Here is a 16,818-nt window from a genome sequence, read left to right on the forward strand (position 1 = left end):
GGTGGAAGGTTCGTTGAAGCTTTAAGTGCAGAATGCAAATAAATAAAGCATTGGCTTAAAACAAAGAAAAATGCAGATGGAGGAATCATATGCTTTTAGCCATGACATTTAACAAACTCGTCTCCTTTGCTGTAATTACTAAGCTACATGTTCTTTTTAACTTCTAGAAATAAAAAAAAATTAGTATTACTTAACAAATGAAACAAGTGCATTTACAAGTAAAAGGGCCAAGCTTATAAGAATCAAGTTATTTAGCAGTAATTGGTTGGTTTGCTCTACACCTGAGCCGAGGCTTAGTTCCCATCTCCTCATAAACCTTAGGAATCAATGTACATCTTCACACTCTTACGCTTGGGTTTACAAGCTTTAGATGATTTAGTCAGACATCATCTTAATTCATAATAGACCAATTATGATGACTTGTAGATCAAAGACGCTGCCTTCCTTGGAGCTGTCTAGCAAGATAGAAGCATTCCATATTCAGATGCTGATATCTCTACATATTGGATTTCCTTTCCCATCTCTCCTTGGTGTCGAGCCTACAGTAGGTAGAAAAAATGCACGATTCATAAGAACATACGGTATACAAAATTAAAATATCAGAAAGAAAGAAACATAACCAACCAAATACAACACTGAAGGCAACATACTGTTAAATGTGCTTTGGGCCTGCTCTTTTCTTTTTCAAGATGGGGGACACAAAATCTAATGGTTTATTCTAAAAATAATGATTGCAAACATTTTGAAGGGTCGTACCCCCAATGCAACTTCTGCCGCTTTTTTGACAGTGTGTTGTCTTCTTGAGAGGATGAAAGGTCCGTCGTACTGCTTATTGACAAAGTAATTCTCAGATCTTTAGCTGTTTCTATTGATTTTCCATCCATGATTTCCTTGCATTTAGCATTGATATCTTGACCATTATAATTTTTAGTGGAGACAAGAGTTCCTGAAAACCTCTCCTCATCAAATGTTAAATAGCAATTCACTTCCAATAGAAAATGTAAACAAAAAAAGGAAAAGAATCACTGAAAATATAAACGAAGTGATGAACAATCAAACTACATACCTTTTGATTTATCCTTGACCTTAGATTTTGCTTTTATTTTTAAGCGTCTTTGGTGCAACTCCTGGCAAATCCAAAGAATATGATATTGAAAAATCAATCCAGTCAAACTAAGAAGAAAAAGCTAAAACAACTACGCACACATATCTATATATCCAAATGTCATAAGCTCAATTAATGTAGTCCCGAACCCGTAGCTCAGCAAGCAAGTTTTGAATCTCCTTCGTCTAACATTTAATCAATGCTGTTGCTAGCCTATACATCAGTATTCGAAGTTTTGAAACCAATTTCATCATCTCGTAACTATGTATCCCCATCTATACAGTCCAAAATCAAAGCAACCTTTACTCCACGACTTAGAGAAAATGTTTAAGGGATCATAGATTGGAACATCAATGTATATGTGGATAAAGATTGAGAACTGTAAAAGTGCCCAACTGTTACTCATATCATTCTGAGCATAACAACATGATATGATTTAACATAGTTACATATTCTGAAAAAGCTTGCAAATACTTAATTGGACGTGTTACATAAAGCTCGCAAATACTTAGTTGGACTTGTTACATAAAGCTCGCAAATAATAGTGTGCACGGGTGGACCTAATACTTCTTAGGTGAGGCAGATGCCCTTAAATTAATTCTAGTGTTCTCAGAATAACAACTCAATGTTTTACTCTAATTAATGCTTTAGATATTACTGTTAGAAAAGTGTATATTGGACATGTGGAACATATGACACTGATAGCTCAGCATCCTTTTGAATATACATGTGGTTTCTAAGGATCCACAGTTTGGGTTACTTGCTGAATCATAGACTAGAAAGTCACATGGTGTGTGGTGTGCTATGCTTTATCATTGTAGGTTGAGATGAACGCCAAAACACATCAACCTACAATGATTTTAGTTAGAAATTACCAATTCACCCAACCAAAGGTTATTTGTTAGAACCAACCAAACATCCTTGCAAAGCACAACAAAGTATGTTGCTTTACAACTCCACTGGAAAACTGTGAAATTCACATGTTATAAAGCTTGGACAAACAACCAATGACAATTCTTGGTTTTCCTTGACGTATTCAATCAACTACGCCTCAATCCCAATACTGACGGTTCTTCCATAGATAGCCCCGGTGTACAAGGTAATGGAGGGGAGTTATACGTAATAACAGAGGTGATCGGATACTAGGCTTCACGAAGGGTATTCCAAAATAGTACTAAAACTCTCACAAAATTATTAGCTGTTATTCCAAATTGATGCCTCTGGAAATCTCCAGGTACTCAATTGAGTTAATAAATTTTATCAACAATGGCGATAAATCTTATACCTCTATAATTCATGAATGCAGGTCACTAATGCAACAACGGGAGATCCAAAACTCTCACATAACTAGAGAGACAAATCCTCTATAACCATTTTGCTCTATTCTGGCAAATTTCATTCCATTTCCTATACTTACATTTATCATAATTACTGCTTCTTCATCAGATAGAGAAATATGGAGAAATTTTGTTTACCTTTATGAATGAAAACAACAAGAAAACTAGGTTCTATTAAGGTATGAAACAAGGCGAGAAAGAGATTACTTGAAATTTGGAAATTTGAGCATTGTTGACACCATTTTTATTGGTGAAATTGGGTTGTAGAGATGGTGCTGATGCTATCGCAGCTTCTCTCCTCCCGTCGTCCTCTTCCATTGAAACAGCTCGAGACCCGACCCTGACCCGCTTCGCTGTGTGGCAATTTATTCGGGCCTTTGCGGTCCACAGACAGTAATGGGCCAGGATACATAACACGGGCCTTGTAATTTCAAGATCCATTCATTTGCCGCACAGTGAAAAATATTTTTATAAGTAAATAAATTTTAATTAAAAATCAATATATGTATAAACAAATAGATTAATTTAAATTTAAATGGATCAAGATAAATTGAGTTAATAAATTACTGCCTAAAAAAATTAACCATAAAGAAAATATCGCATACCTAACGTTGCGTATGACATTCCATGTGAAGACATTATTTATTTATTTATCTCTGTATGAAGACAGTGAGATCCGGAAAAAGAGAATTCAGTCTCTCTTTCTATACCTAATATATTTCTATATATATGTCGTTCATATAAAAAATACATAGTCATATTTATCATTTTATAAAATTAATACATAAATAATATTATTTTTTTTATTTTATTCTTGAGAGTTATTAGATTTGAAAATATAAATTTAACCAATATAAGAAAACTTGACTTCAAAAGAATAATAAATAATGATACAATGATAAATTTACATAATTTCTTAAAAAACGTAAAATTTAAAATAATAACCTATAAATAAAAACAGATGGAAAAATAATTGATGCATATTTAGAAAAGACAAAAACAACATGAAAGGCGAGCTACGTGTTACTCCCTTACTTTGTCTTCTATTTACATTTAATTAATATTGTAGGACAACATGAGTATTTAATTAAAAGGAAAACCTGCTCCCAACTCCCTTCACATGCACACAAAATCCGAGGGATACATTATATAGGTTTAATACATTTTCCAACTATAACATATTTTAAATAAATTGAGTATCTAAATATATAATAAAATATGTTTATTAAAATGTTTTTTAAGTATTTATTATAATTAAGTTAATTATATAAAATATGTTATTTTTTTAATTATACATAGTAGTTTTGACTGGAATAAGCTTAACATTTTAATACTTGCTGAGATTTATACATATAATTAAAAGATGTGATATATTATATATGATTAACTTAACTATTTAATAAACGTGTGAAAACACACATAAATTTCAAAATATTGAAGTTAAAATATTTAATAAACTTTTTTTAATCATATAATTAAAATAGATTGAATTTAAGAGTCTAAATAAATTTAGTAACGAATTCAACCGACGAAAAAACAAAAAACAAAAAGATAGAAAGGAAAAGATTAGTAGCGTCATCTCTGCCGTATGTAACTTAAAATTTAATCAAATTTCAATACGAGCTCCGAATATGAGGTGAATTCTTTATTTTATTTTCTTATAAAAAAAAACATTAGACCACGTTTACTTTTTCGGCTATATTGATAGAACTACCTAACATTTCAAGTGGCCCATTGTGGCAAAAAATGTCCACAATTTAGGCTAAAAAACAAGGACCACGAGGACAATAATAACGGAGAGAGTGATTTTATAGCCCCTCAGCCAAAAATAAAAAAAGAGAGAGAGTTGATTCTCTTTGGCCGGCCTGCTAGTTGCAATCTTCGCAAAAATAATAGATATTTATTTGACAAGTAGTTTTCGATCAATAACATAGTTAACATGAGAAATATTAAATTTAATATAATACAATAATAATATATTTAACATAATTTTATAAATTGAGTCTGAAAAAAGAATAATGTATACACTATTTAATTTTTATTTTGTAAAATGTAGAAATGTTATTTCATTAGACTGATACAAAATTCAATATAATAAATTACCAAATTCAATCTCATAATATATATAGAACGAATGTACATTAACAGAGGGGAAAAGAAGAAAGACCACACAATGATTAATCACAGAGATGATAATGAAACCAAAAAAAAGACAAAGTAGAATAGGCCAAACTCATGAAGGCCATAGTTTTTACCCATATAATAAGACAGACAAAGTTTAATTTTTGAATTTTTTTATGTAGTCGAGTGTCCCCCTTCAAAATTAATTACTGTGACATCAATTGCAACAAGTGGCTGGTTAGCTCAATACAAGTTTGAAGGAAAAAAACAAACTTTCATCTAGTTAAAGTTAAAGTTTAATACATTTGTTTATGAAAATCACTTAATAGCATTAACGTTAAATGTAAGTAAAAGAATTGGTTGGTTATTAAACAATCTCAAGCTAAAATCAAAGTTAGTTGAATTGGATGTGTGACCAATAACTCATGGATATCGTTTGATCATAGATTTTAGTATTTTTCAAAAAATAATAATCAGATTTTGTTTGTTCATAAAATTTATTTATCTCGATCTCTTTTTGACTCAAGATATAATTGCAGGCTTATTTTAAAATTTCAAAATTTATCCTAAATTTCAGTTTAATTTATTTTTAGTGAATTACTTTGAAGTTTGAACTATTTTTCTCAGAGCTAAAATATATCAAAAATAATTTTCCTGCAACATTTTTCACGTTATTTTATTTTTAAAATAGCAATAAAATCTGAATTATATTTTTAAAATATTAAACAAATAAAAATAAAGAGGGACTATCTTATTAGAATCTTTTGTCAGTTTAGCTCACCAGACAACACGTGGGAGTAGTCCAAGATGGAATCAATTTTCATTAAATACAGCCACATACAGTTGAGTTACCGCCCTAGCCCCTCTTCTTTTTCCTCCCCATCTTCTCACTCTAAACTTCCTCCTCTTCCGGCGGACCATCCCCGCCGGAGTCTGGTAAAACCCGACCCGACCCGACCTGGGCATATTTCGCTTTTTCCGAGTATACCGTCGGAGATGGAGGATTACTTGAAGCTGTTCGTGGAGGAGACATCGTTTTACAACCGTATGGTTTTGGGTACATTCTTGCCGGAATCATGGTGGGGACCACTTCCTCATATGCTTCAAGGATGGCTCCGTAACTACATTGGCGGTGTTTTACTTTACTTCATCTCCGGTTTCCTCTGGTGCTTCTACATTTATCACTTGAAACGCAATGTCTATATTCCCAAAGGTATGATTTTTTCCCCCCTTTTTCTCCCGTTTAAGTTTTTTTTTTTTTTGAATTTCGTTTGTGTATAGACGATTTCTTTGCATTATTGGAAATTTATAAGTTAATGGAATTACGTTGACTGTTTTAGATTTGAATATTTTGGCATTTTTTGGGTGTTACTGTATTTGAAGCATGTAAAGAGTAAGAAAAGGCCAAACATGCATATTCCCATTTTATTGTGTATTGAATGTAGAACAATTACTGTGGATCTTAACTATCAGGTATTAGTAACTCTGTCCACTAAGGCTAGAACATACGAGAGGAAATCACCTACTAGTGTTTTGTCTCTGTTGATATTTGAACTTGAGACCTTATCGTGCTCAACCCACTTGATTGACCAGTAGGCCACATTCTTGTGTATATTTGTATTAATTGATGGGTCCTCTTAGTTCAAACTAGGGATGTCAATATCTCAATGAATTTAGCAATTCCAGTTTTTTATGCTTCGATAAAGATTTAAGAGTAATTAATGGTTTGTATTTTCTCCTGATGAACATTTTGATGGCAGATGCCATACCATCAAAGGAAGCAATGCTCTTGCAAATATCAGTTGCTATGAAAGCTATGCCGTGGTACTGTGCCCTTCCATCACTTTCTGAGTACATGATTGAAAACGGATGGACCAAATGTTTTGCGAGAATAAGTGATGTTGGATGGCCTACCTACATCATCAATGCGGCTATTTATCTTGTAATAGTGGAGTTTGGAATCTACTGGATGCACAAGTTGTTGCATGACATAAAACCTCTGTACAAATATCTGCATGCTACACATCATATTTACAACAAGCAAAACACACTTTCCCCATTTGCTGGTAATCTCTTAAGTCTAGTCATACCATATTGGTGCTTATTTCTGAAAACAACTTCTAGCTCGTGGAGCCATTAGGTTTCTCTGTGATACTCTATTGATTGTTTGTTGAATTACTGCGCGTTTCCTGTGTGATGACTAAAAACGTTGAAAACCTAGTCATGAGGACATTAAATTAATATGTATATTTTAACATCCATGTCTTGAGTTGTGCACCCTTTTGTTTTGTGGTCAAGGTTGTCGAGTGTTGACTTAGGTATTTGGTTAGACTAGGGAATAACTGAACACATTGGAATTCTGTATCTTGCTTTTTAATTGTTTCTGTGTGCCAAATCCAGTTTACTCGAACAGAGTGGAGTAGCATTTGATAACTTGTTTGTTCTTATTTTCTCCTTTCATTTTGTTGGAAACTAGAACTTGTGATAGGATTGAGGAAAGAAAAATATTAAGCAAATTTCTCAAAATGTGGAAATTTGGAAAAATTGCTATAAGGTATTTCCTATAATTCCATCACAAAGAGAAAAAGACTGTATGTTACAACTAATGACATTGTCCCTTTGATTCACACCCACAACATGCATTCATGTTTATTAAATCGACTCTCTCTGCATAACAGCCCCTAACCAACGCACAGCAGCATAAGCCATCCCTGTCTTCTCCTCCCTACCTTTTGTAAATTGTAACCATGCTATTATCTCTGACATTCAGAACTTTCTTTATAACTCTTTGCAATGCATATCCAGTTCTAGGAAATTGGTTGCTAAATCATCACAATATTGCAAGCTAGCTAATTTATGATGTCCAGTTAATTTATGGTTTGGTATGTGTCACCTATGTGTTGTAATTTTCTGATACTCCATCGAGCTAATTTGACCTCTGAGAGTCGTAGCTTCCTTTCTGGTACATTTTCAAGCTAATTGCTAAACATGTTGTGCTATTCAGGATTGGCATTCCACCCATTGGATGGAATCCTGCAGGCAGTGCCACATGTTGTAGCTCTATTCTTGGTGCCAATGCATTTCACTACACACATAGCGCTCATATTCGTGGAAGCCTTATGGACGGCTAATATTCATGACTGCATACATGGTAAGGTGTGGCCTGTAATGGGTGCCGGTTATCATACCATTCACCATACAACATACCGCCATAATTATGGACATTACACAATATGGATGGACTGGATGTTTGGAACACTTCGTGATCCCGTTGAAGAGGATGCCAAGAAAATGTAATGTGATTTGCACTCAAGGATGTTCCTTGTTGTTCATTGTCCTAGTAATTTGTCTCGTGTTTCCATCGTTGGTGGATGTAAATTTTGATGTAGCAGACTGAAAACAATTTGGTTATGTATTCTTATGTCTTTTCTTCCCTTATATTTAATAGTAAGGCAATAAAATCTGTGGGGAAGAAAATTTCAGTTTCTAACTTTATGCCACAGCTCTTGAGGTAATCAGATAACGAAAGCTAAATGTTTCACAGGTATTTAACGTTGTCAAACTCACCATGTTATGTTGGATGGAAAAAATTATTTCTAGCGTAACAATTTATCTGAGTCAAGATTTTGAACTAGATGGTTAACTCAAAACTCATAAACATGAATTTCAAGCTAATTACTAATTTTGAGAGAATATTAGATAATTATCAAGTTAGTCTTATAACTTAAGGGTCCGTTTGGATTGATTTAAAAAAAGTAGTTTTTAAGTCAAAAATAAAAAGTCAAACTGAAATGACTTTTAAGTCAAAAAATAAAAATTAGGGGGAGACCTATTTTTGATTTATTTTAAGTCATTTTAAACTTATTTTAAGTCATTCTCGACATTGCCAAACACTTCTCAACTTATTTTAAGTCATTTTTAACTTATTTTAAGTTATTTTTTATATTTGTCAAACACTTTTAAAAGTAAAAAATTGGCTTAAAAGTAGGTTTGACCAACTTTTAATCCAATCTAAACACCCTTTCAATTTGCCTAAAAGGACAAATTAACTTAATTTTAGAACTTAAAATTGAAAAGGTGAATATATAGAACTTGAGTTAATTAGATAGTGAAATAAAAATCATAATCATTGGAAACCCATAATTTTCCATTGGGACTCATCTAAGTTAATTAAAAGACAAAAATATTAGAGTTAGCAACAAATATCATGAAATTTAAAATGCGAGGAAAAAGATGAATATAAATAGAAAAACGGACAATTTCAAGCTGATCTCAGCTTCCGCATCAGCTTGCTCTACCGGCATTATTCTCAAACTTTTTAAGTCCAAAAAAATGTTATTTCTTAGCCCCTTGGGGCTGCTTCTATCACCCTGCTCCATGGATAATCGGGTTTGGACCCAAAACGTTCTCATTTTCAGTTCTCTTGAGCTGCTGCCTGCCACTAGTTTCTCGGGTTTTAACCCAATAATATTATGGTTCCCTTTCACGACTTGATGAGGTTGACTCGAAACAAGGGCGTGTTGATGTTCCGGCTCAGCAGAGAATATGCAGGGAAGAAAGGGAGAGTCGAAACGGACTCATCACAGTTGTATATGCATAGATGGGCAAATTAGACAAATTAGTATCAAAACAAGGAAATGTATGAACTACCATTTAACCCATCAACAATTACTGTACTTAACTCTTTGAAGCAAAAGCCAAGTGAATACTTGATCATGCATAATGTTTAAAACAAATAAAATTCTTTAAAGTCTATCAGTCTAAGACTTAGGCTTAACTACTGAAAGGAATAAACAATTAATCAAGGCCACTGTTAGCTTTATATAAGCAATGTAAACAAAAAACTCCAAACCATTATACTTAATTGTTCAATTATTCAACAAGGTCCAAAAGTGAAGGTTTATTCACAAATTGACATGGAAAAGGAACTTTCAATTAGGCACACTATTCATACTTATATTAAAGACTTTTAACATACAAATGAACAAATGGTCATACCAACTGGAGGGGAAATTATAAAAATAAACCCATGAAAAATATTCAAATCTCCACTCTTAATAGAGTTAAGCCTCTCACAGCTCAACCATCAAACCAACATTTAACACCCATATCTAAGTTGAACTTGTAAACCAACTTCGAGACAGAGAAAAGAAAAAAGAAAAAAAAAAACAGAAAGCAGGGAGATACCATGGTGCAGTGTTTGAATGGAAGGTTATAAGTCTTTATACTCAAAATAACTTATCGTATTAAATAGGAACCTAAAGATAGTAAACTAACAGATATTAAGATGCACAAAAGCTATGATATGAGCTTTCATTCATTCAAGCCCAGCTCTTTTGGAGAATGCTAAAGAGCAATTTATCACCTAAACAGGCCCTCGGTTGGTATTAAGAACCAATGGGTCTTTTGGTTGATAAACCGCACTAACAGCTTTTAATTATACTCACATATAATTCTGATTACAGAACATGGCAAGCATAGATGACATTTCAGCAACGAATACACACTTCCATAACACAGAAAATAGAAACTTTAGAGTCTATAGAATTTTAGATCACATTCTCGATATAGAAGAATTCATGAATTGTATCTCGAGTACTATATGTGTATAAAGAGAGAAATGAGAAAGAAATTAACAGCTATATATATATAACATGGATTTCAAAGTTGAATAAGGAAAATACATTAAAGTAACAAGGAGCATATATTCCATTTAGATGAACTAGTGCACATTCACATTCTATGCTTTATAAATTATAAGAAAACAGTGTAAAATAAGCAATTTAGATTGTTGATACTTGTTCTATTTGGCTTAAAACAAACCATTCCTCTCAACTAAACCAAACAATCAGTGGTAGCATAATTATAAGAAAGCTAAATTGATACTTATTCTATTTGGCATCAAACAAACATATATATAGGCATAATTAATATATATGAACTCTATTTGATGTTACGAAAAAGGATAGGAAGGAGAAGATGAAGATCACCATTAGATGCTCATCCTTTTCAAACACATTGTTACAGTAACCAACACAGCCCGACGAGTTTCTAAAAAGAAGAAGAAAAGTATATATGTTTTAGGACTATGACCAAATGCATTTTCAACTTTACTAGGAACTTCACATAAATAACATATTTCAAACAAAAAAATTAAAATCTATCATTAAATGATTGCCGACTCTCAATAGTAGCCAGATTAATGAAGTATGATAATGTGAAGTCAAACTAAGGTTCTAACAAAATTTAACTTTTTTACAAATTAAATAATATATATATATATATATTTAACTGTGACAAAAATCTGAAAAAATATTTAAAGTATCTCTCTGTAAAATGTTTAATAAAGAAAATTCAAGTATGAAAAATAAATTAGATGAGGTGAGTCATTGAACCATTCAACAAAATTTCAATAGGGAACATAGCTTGTCCCCGTCCTATTTCATTTCGTGCCGCTCCATCGTCAACTCTTATAGTTGTGGTACAATTGTCCAAAAAAAAAACTACATTTAATTTCTAGTCGAAAAGAATTAACATGCGATCTCAAAATAATTTGATATACATTTAAAATCCAATCATGTTTTGTGTTTTCAAAAAAGAGGAGGAAAATACGTTTTATGACTATGCCGAAACGTGTTTTCAACTTTAATCTCAACCTCACATATCATTAAATGCTTATTGACTCTCAATAGTAATCAGGTTAATGAAGCATGTTAACATGAATTCAAATTAAGGTTCTAACAAAATTTAAAATTTTATAAATTAAATAAGTAACATATATTTAAAATTGATGAAAATTTAAAAAATATTTTAAAGTATCTCTTCCTTGAAATGTTTAATAAAGAAAACTCAAATTATTTAATAAAAGAAAACTGAAATATGAAAAATAAATAAATTTAGGCGAGATATTGAATCGTTTAACAAAATTTTAATTTGGAAAAATAACCTGTTTCAACATTTTAGATCCAACCTTATTTCTCGTTTTTTCCCCTCATAATACAGTAGTATAATTATCATAAAGATCTCCCAAATCCTACGTACTAGTAAGTAGTGTGTACTTCATATATAAAGTTGCATGGCGACATTTTATTATTAAAATTTATCAACTTTCTGTTTCATTTATATTTTATTTTATTGAATTGCTTAGAAGTCTGAACTTATTTTTCTCGAGTCAAAATTATTTTCCAGCCTCATTTTTCTCTTGAGCCAGCAATTGTTTCACTTTTATGTGGTTATCTTATCGTATTATTTCCATTAATTCACATTTGTAGGTTCTCAAAAATAATTAATGTTAACAATAAAATATGAAAAAAATGATTATTTTTTCAAAAGTAACAAGTAAAATGAAAAATTATTTTTCTCATAGAAAAAGGTCAATTTTTTTGTTTTCAAATAATGTAAAATAAATAAAAATGTTCTTTGTTTATAATTTGATCCAAAAATATCCTTCCGTCAATACTTTGGTTCATATGATCTTATTTTTTTTTCTTTTTACAATATTGAACAAGTAAAAATGAACCGAGATAGTCCTCAATAGGAAAAAATAGCTTGTCCTGCCCTATTTGATTTCGTTCCGCTCATTTGCCAACCCTAATACTTGTAGTTCAGCTGCCAAAAATGACTATTTCTAGTTGAAAGAAATTCACCATGAAATCTTTAAGTAATTCAATATGCATGTTTGATCCAAATCATGTTGTGTTTCTAAAAAGAAGAAGAAAAGTACGTTTTAGGACTATGACCAAATGCATTTTCAACTTCACTGCTAACCTCATATAAATAAGATATTTCAAACGGAAAAAATAAAATCTATCATCAAATGCTTGTCGACTCTCAATAGTAGCCACATTAATGAAGTATGATAACGTGAATTTAAAACTAAGGTACTAACAAATTTTATTTTTTTTTACAAATTAAATAATATATATTTCACTGTGACAAAGATTTGAAAAATATTTAAAGTGTATCTCCGTAAAATATTTAATAAAGGAAATTTAAGTATGAAAAATAAATTAGATGAGGTGAGTCATTGAACCGTTCAACAAAATTTCAATAGGAAACGTAGTTTATCCCTCCCTATTTCATTTCGTACCGCTCCATGCATTCCCAACCTAATATATAGTTGTGGTACGACTGCCCAAAAGAAAAAAACTACCTTTAATTTCTAGTCTTTCTTAACCATGTGATATCAAAGTAATTTGATATACATTTTAAATTCAAATCATGTTTCGTGTTTTCAAAAAAAGAAGAAAGAAGATACGTTTTATAACTATGACCAAACGCATTTTCAACTTTAATCTAAACCTCACATAAATAATACTATATGTCAAACAAAAAAAATTAAAACATATAACTAAATGCTAATTGACTCTCAATAATAGCGAGATTAATGAAGCATGTTAACATGAATTCAAATTAAGGTTCAGACAAAATTTAAAATTTTAAAAATTAAATAATATATACTTAAAAATTGACGTAAAATTTAAAAATATTTTAGAGTATCTCTCCGTTAAAATATTTAATAAAGAAAACTTAAAATATGAAAAATTAATAAAAATGAGGCGAGATATTGAATCATTCAACAAAACTTTGATAGAAAAAAATAACTTGTCCCGCTCTATTTCATTTAGTACAACTCCATTGTTAAACCTAATAATATCCTAATCGAAATAAATTGACCATGCAATCTGAAATTAATTAAATATATCCTACATTTTAATCCAACCTTATTTCTCTTTTGTTTTTCTCAGAATACAATACTACAATTATCATAAAGATCTGCCAAATCCTATAGTATGTACTTCATATTTAAAGTTCTCTAACTTTCAGTTTCATTTATATTTTATTGAATTGCTTAGAAGTTTGAACTATTTTTCTCGAGTCAAAAGTTTGTATCACTTTTACATGGTTATCGTATTATTTCCATTTTAGGTTCTAAAAAATAATTAATGTTAAAAATAAACTGTGAAATGTGTCATATAAATTGGAACAGAAGGAGTAATCCATTTTACTTAAATAGGGTCACACATGCACATATTGTGATATCGCGGTAGACCCACTTCTTCTCACTAGCTCTCACTCCATAGTTCCTCCTCTGCCGGAGTTTGGTAAAACGCAATCCGTCGGAGATGGAGGATTACTTGAAGGTGTTCGTGGAGGAGACATCGTTTTACAATCGTCTGGTTTTAGGTACATTCTTGCCGGAATCATGGTGGGGACCACTTCCTCACTTGCTTCAAGGATGGCTCCGTAACTACATTGGCGCTCTTCTAATTTATTTCATCTCCGCTTCCCTCTGCACCTTCTACGTCTATCACTTGAACCGCAATCTCTATATTCCCAAAACTCATATATGTCATTTCAGTTAACAAATAATGACATGGATAAGTCTTTTCTCAAACAGAAATGACATAGATGTGCCAAACTTTTAATCGAATGACATAAATGAGTCTTTTTTTCAAAGTTCGATGACATACTTGAGCCTTATCCCTTAAATAAAACTAATGTATTGATAAATTTGAAAATAAAAATTTGGATAGAAAATATAATAATTTTTACCTCATTTAATATAGAGATCGTTGTAATAATTGAGAAATTGAATAGTGTTTAGTTAGTTACAACATCTTTTCTTATTTGGATATCTATTTTGTTGTTTCATTTATATTCTAATGAATATCATGAACCAACATTATTATTTTTATATATTTTTTTTAATACATCTTTCACTTATCTAAAGTATCTCAAACGGTTAAATTTCTACATCATGTAAAGTCTATTGTTGTGTGTTTATAAAAAATCAACTTTATTTTTTTGATGTCTTCTTCAAATTTCAAAACTAATCAATACTTTTATTTTAATATCATTATATCAACTTAATTAACAAATTTAGCACAACACTATTTCGATATCAATATATATAATTTTCAAATTTTGAGTCAGGTTTTATTATTCTAACTTGATATTATATATTTTTCACTGAAAATTTACATTGTTTACATTCTCACTTCATAATATAAGTGTATATCCTACTTGTTCCGACCTCATTTATAGGTTTATACTAAGTATATTATAATAATTTAATTCGTGTGTCAACTAAAAAATAAGACCTCTCTATAAAGTTTGACTTGAGGCTCCAAACGGTCCTGTTTTAGGGGTGTTACAATATTTGAAGTATGTAAAGTGTAAGAAAAAGGGTCACATATAGGGGTGTTCACAGGTCGGTTTGGATCAGTTATTGGTCAAAATCAAAACCAAATAAACTTAATAGATTTTGAAATTATCAAAACCAAACCAAATATATTATACTGTTTCGGTTCGGTTTTGGCTGATGAACATTTTGATTGCAGGTGAGGCCATACTATCAAAGGAAGCAATGGTGTTGCAGATATCAGTTGCCATGAAAGCTATGCCTTGGTACTGTGTCCTTCCATCACTTTCTGAGTACTTAATTGAAAATGGATGGACTAAATGTTTTGCAAGAATAAGTGATGTTGGATGGCTTTCCTACTTCATCAATACGTCTATTTATCTTGTAATAATTGAGTTTGGAATCTATTGGATGCACAAATTAATGCATGACATAAAACCTCTGTACAAATATCTGCATTCTACACATCATATTTACAACAAGCAAAACAAACTTTCCCCATTTGCTGGTAAGCTCTCAACTCTAGTCATACATACCATCCATATTTCTTTCTTTTTGTAATTCAGAATGATGAACATGTCAGGAATGGCACTGCACCCACTGGATGGAGTACTGGAGGCGATGCCACACGTCGTAGCTCTATTCGTTGTGCCAATGCATTTCACTACACACATAGGGCTCTTATTCATGGATACCTTATGGACTGCTAATATTCATGACTGCATACATGGGAAGGTGTGGCCTGTAATGGGTGCTGGCTATCATACTATTCACCATACAACATATCGACATAATTATGGTCATTACACAATATGGATGGACTGGATGTTTGGTACTCTTAGTCATCCTGTTGATGATCAACAGGATGACAAGAAAATGTAATGACTGAAAATAGTTTATTATCTTTTCTTCCCTTATGTTTAATTATAAGTAATAAGCCATAAAATCTGTTATACTCACCATAAAAGAAATTTAACTCCGATACTTTTTAAAAACTAACATTTGTCAAGTTATTTGAATTTACGAGAGATATTAGTAAACGATATATTGCATCTATCAAATATAAGTAGAGGAAATAAAATGACCAAAATGGTCCTTAATAAATGGGTAATGCTTTATTCATTCGATTGAAATGGTTCTTAATGTATAAGAAATGTGTTTATTTCAGTCATTAAAGTATTTCACTTGATTGAAATGATCCTTAATATATACTGTAATAAAAAATGTTCATTTTGGTCATTTACCTAAATCTAACAGATTTATTTTTTATAAAAAGTAATAATTTTAACTATAAACCCTATGTGGCTAACAAAATTCAACATTGTTGTCTTCTTTGTTATTTCTAAAGAAAAAAATCCAAAAAATCTAAGACCATTTTCTCTCTTTTTCCAACAAAATTTACTATTTTCTAAAATATTATTTCACTGAGCTGCCATTTTTATTTTTAACAAGAGAAAAAATTAAATTTTTGTTAGAGAAATTAGAGATAATAATGTTAGATTTCATGAAATTTTCTTTGGAGCTAACAAAGAAGACAATAACGATAAATTTTATCAGCCACGTAGGTTCATAGTTAAATTTAATACTATTTTTTTGACAAATCTGTTAAATTTAAAATAAAAGATCAAAATAAACACCTTTTATAATACATTAAGGACCATTTCAAACAAGTGAAGGATATTGATGACCAAAACAAAGCAATATCCATACTTTAAGGACCATTTTGCTCATTATCTCAACATAAGTATGTTATATGTTATAGGTAACAATGTAATTTTCTTTGGGTTTAATATTAGAAGCACAATGATGTTTGACCAGTTTAATTAGGTCATCAAAACTTGTCTACTTATATCATTCAAATTAATGAAAAATTTCGTCCAACTTCATAAGAAGATTAGATGAATTTTAATATTTGTAAGTGATATTTAAATAATAAATTGATATTGGTAGTAATGGTCAAAAGTTAATAAAAAAAAAAAAAAGAAAAAAAAAAGTGCATTACAGAAAATAGAAAATACACAAATGAATGTTTCGAGCAGAGATTTTGATACTAAACACATACATTCTCAATCTCATATGCATGTGCTAAATACTCTATCAGTGCATATTTG

The 16,818-nt window shown here is 30.9% G+C and overlaps 3 protein-coding genes and 1 long non-coding RNA gene across 4 annotated transcripts; 2 read left to right on the forward strand and 2 right to left on the reverse strand.

Annotated features, from left to right (window-relative positions):
* Window positions 1-190: 190 nt before the first annotated feature.
* LOC125846864 (uncharacterized) lies at window positions 191-2,854 on the reverse strand. The gene is given in 5 exon segments (XM_049526547.1): window positions 191-539; window positions 757-946; window positions 1,067-1,127; window positions 2,650-2,823; window positions 2,825-2,854. Coding segments are annotated over 5 exon segments (498 nt in total). The 3' UTR covers window positions 191-496.
* Window positions 2,855-5,416: 2,562 nt separating this feature from the next.
* LOC125846856 (delta(7)-sterol-C5(6)-desaturase) lies at window positions 5,417-7,973 on the forward strand. Its single transcript, XM_049526532.1, has 3 exons — window positions 5,417-5,776; window positions 6,324-6,629; window positions 7,568-7,973. The coding sequence occupies exons 1-3, from the start codon at window positions 5,560-5,562 to the stop codon at window positions 7,858-7,860; spliced, it is 816 nt and encodes a 271-aa protein (XP_049382489.1). The 5' UTR covers window positions 5,417-5,559; the 3' UTR covers window positions 7,861-7,973.
* Window positions 7,638-15,547, reverse strand: LOC125846869 (uncharacterized). Its single transcript, XR_007444413.1, has 2 exons — window positions 15,403-15,547; window positions 7,638-7,679 (listed from the first exon to the last, which is right to left on the reverse strand). It is a non-coding gene; the product is annotated as an uncharacterized LOC125846869 (long non-coding RNA).
* Window positions 13,659-15,589, forward strand: LOC125846865 (delta(7)-sterol-C5(6)-desaturase-like). The gene is made up of 3 exons (XM_049526548.1): window positions 13,659-13,914; window positions 14,907-15,215; window positions 15,291-15,589. The coding sequence occupies exons 1-3, from the start codon at window positions 13,689-13,691 to the stop codon at window positions 15,587-15,589; spliced, it is 834 nt and encodes a 277-aa protein (XP_049382505.1). The 5' UTR covers window positions 13,659-13,688.
* The last annotated feature ends 1,229 nt before the right edge of the window (window positions 15,590-16,818 follow it).

The sequence above is a fragment of the Solanum stenotomum genome, chromosome 12 (assembly GCF_019186545.1).
Source record: "Solanum stenotomum isolate F172 chromosome 12, ASM1918654v1, whole genome shotgun sequence".
Lineage (NCBI taxonomy): Eukaryota > Viridiplantae > Streptophyta > Magnoliopsida > Solanales > Solanaceae > Solanum > Solanum stenotomum.

Excerpts from the sequence above, each read along its gene's own strand:
- LOC125846856 (XM_049526532.1), top strand. The coding sequence starts at position 5,560 with ATGGAGGATTACTTGAAGCTGTTCGTGGAGGAGACATCGTTTTACAAC. Across the intron at positions 5,777-6,323 it reads CAATGTCTATATTCCCAAAG|ATGCCATACCATCAAAGGAA; the intron begins GTATGATTTTTT and ends TTTTGATGGCAG. Across the intron at positions 6,630-7,567 it reads CACACTTTCCCCATTTGCTG|GATTGGCATTCCACCCATTG; the intron begins GTAATCTCTTAA and ends TGTGCTATTCAG.
- LOC125846865 (XM_049526548.1), top strand. The coding sequence starts at position 13,689 with ATGGAGGATTACTTGAAGGTGTTCGTGGAGGAGACATCGTTTTACAAT. Across the intron at positions 13,915-14,906 it reads TATTCCCAAAACTCATATAT|GTGAGGCCATACTATCAAAG; the intron begins GTCATTTCAGTT and ends TTTTGATTGCAG. Across the intron at positions 15,216-15,290 it reads CAAACTTTCCCCATTTGCTG|GAATGGCACTGCACCCACTG; the intron begins GTAAGCTCTCAA and ends TGAACATGTCAG.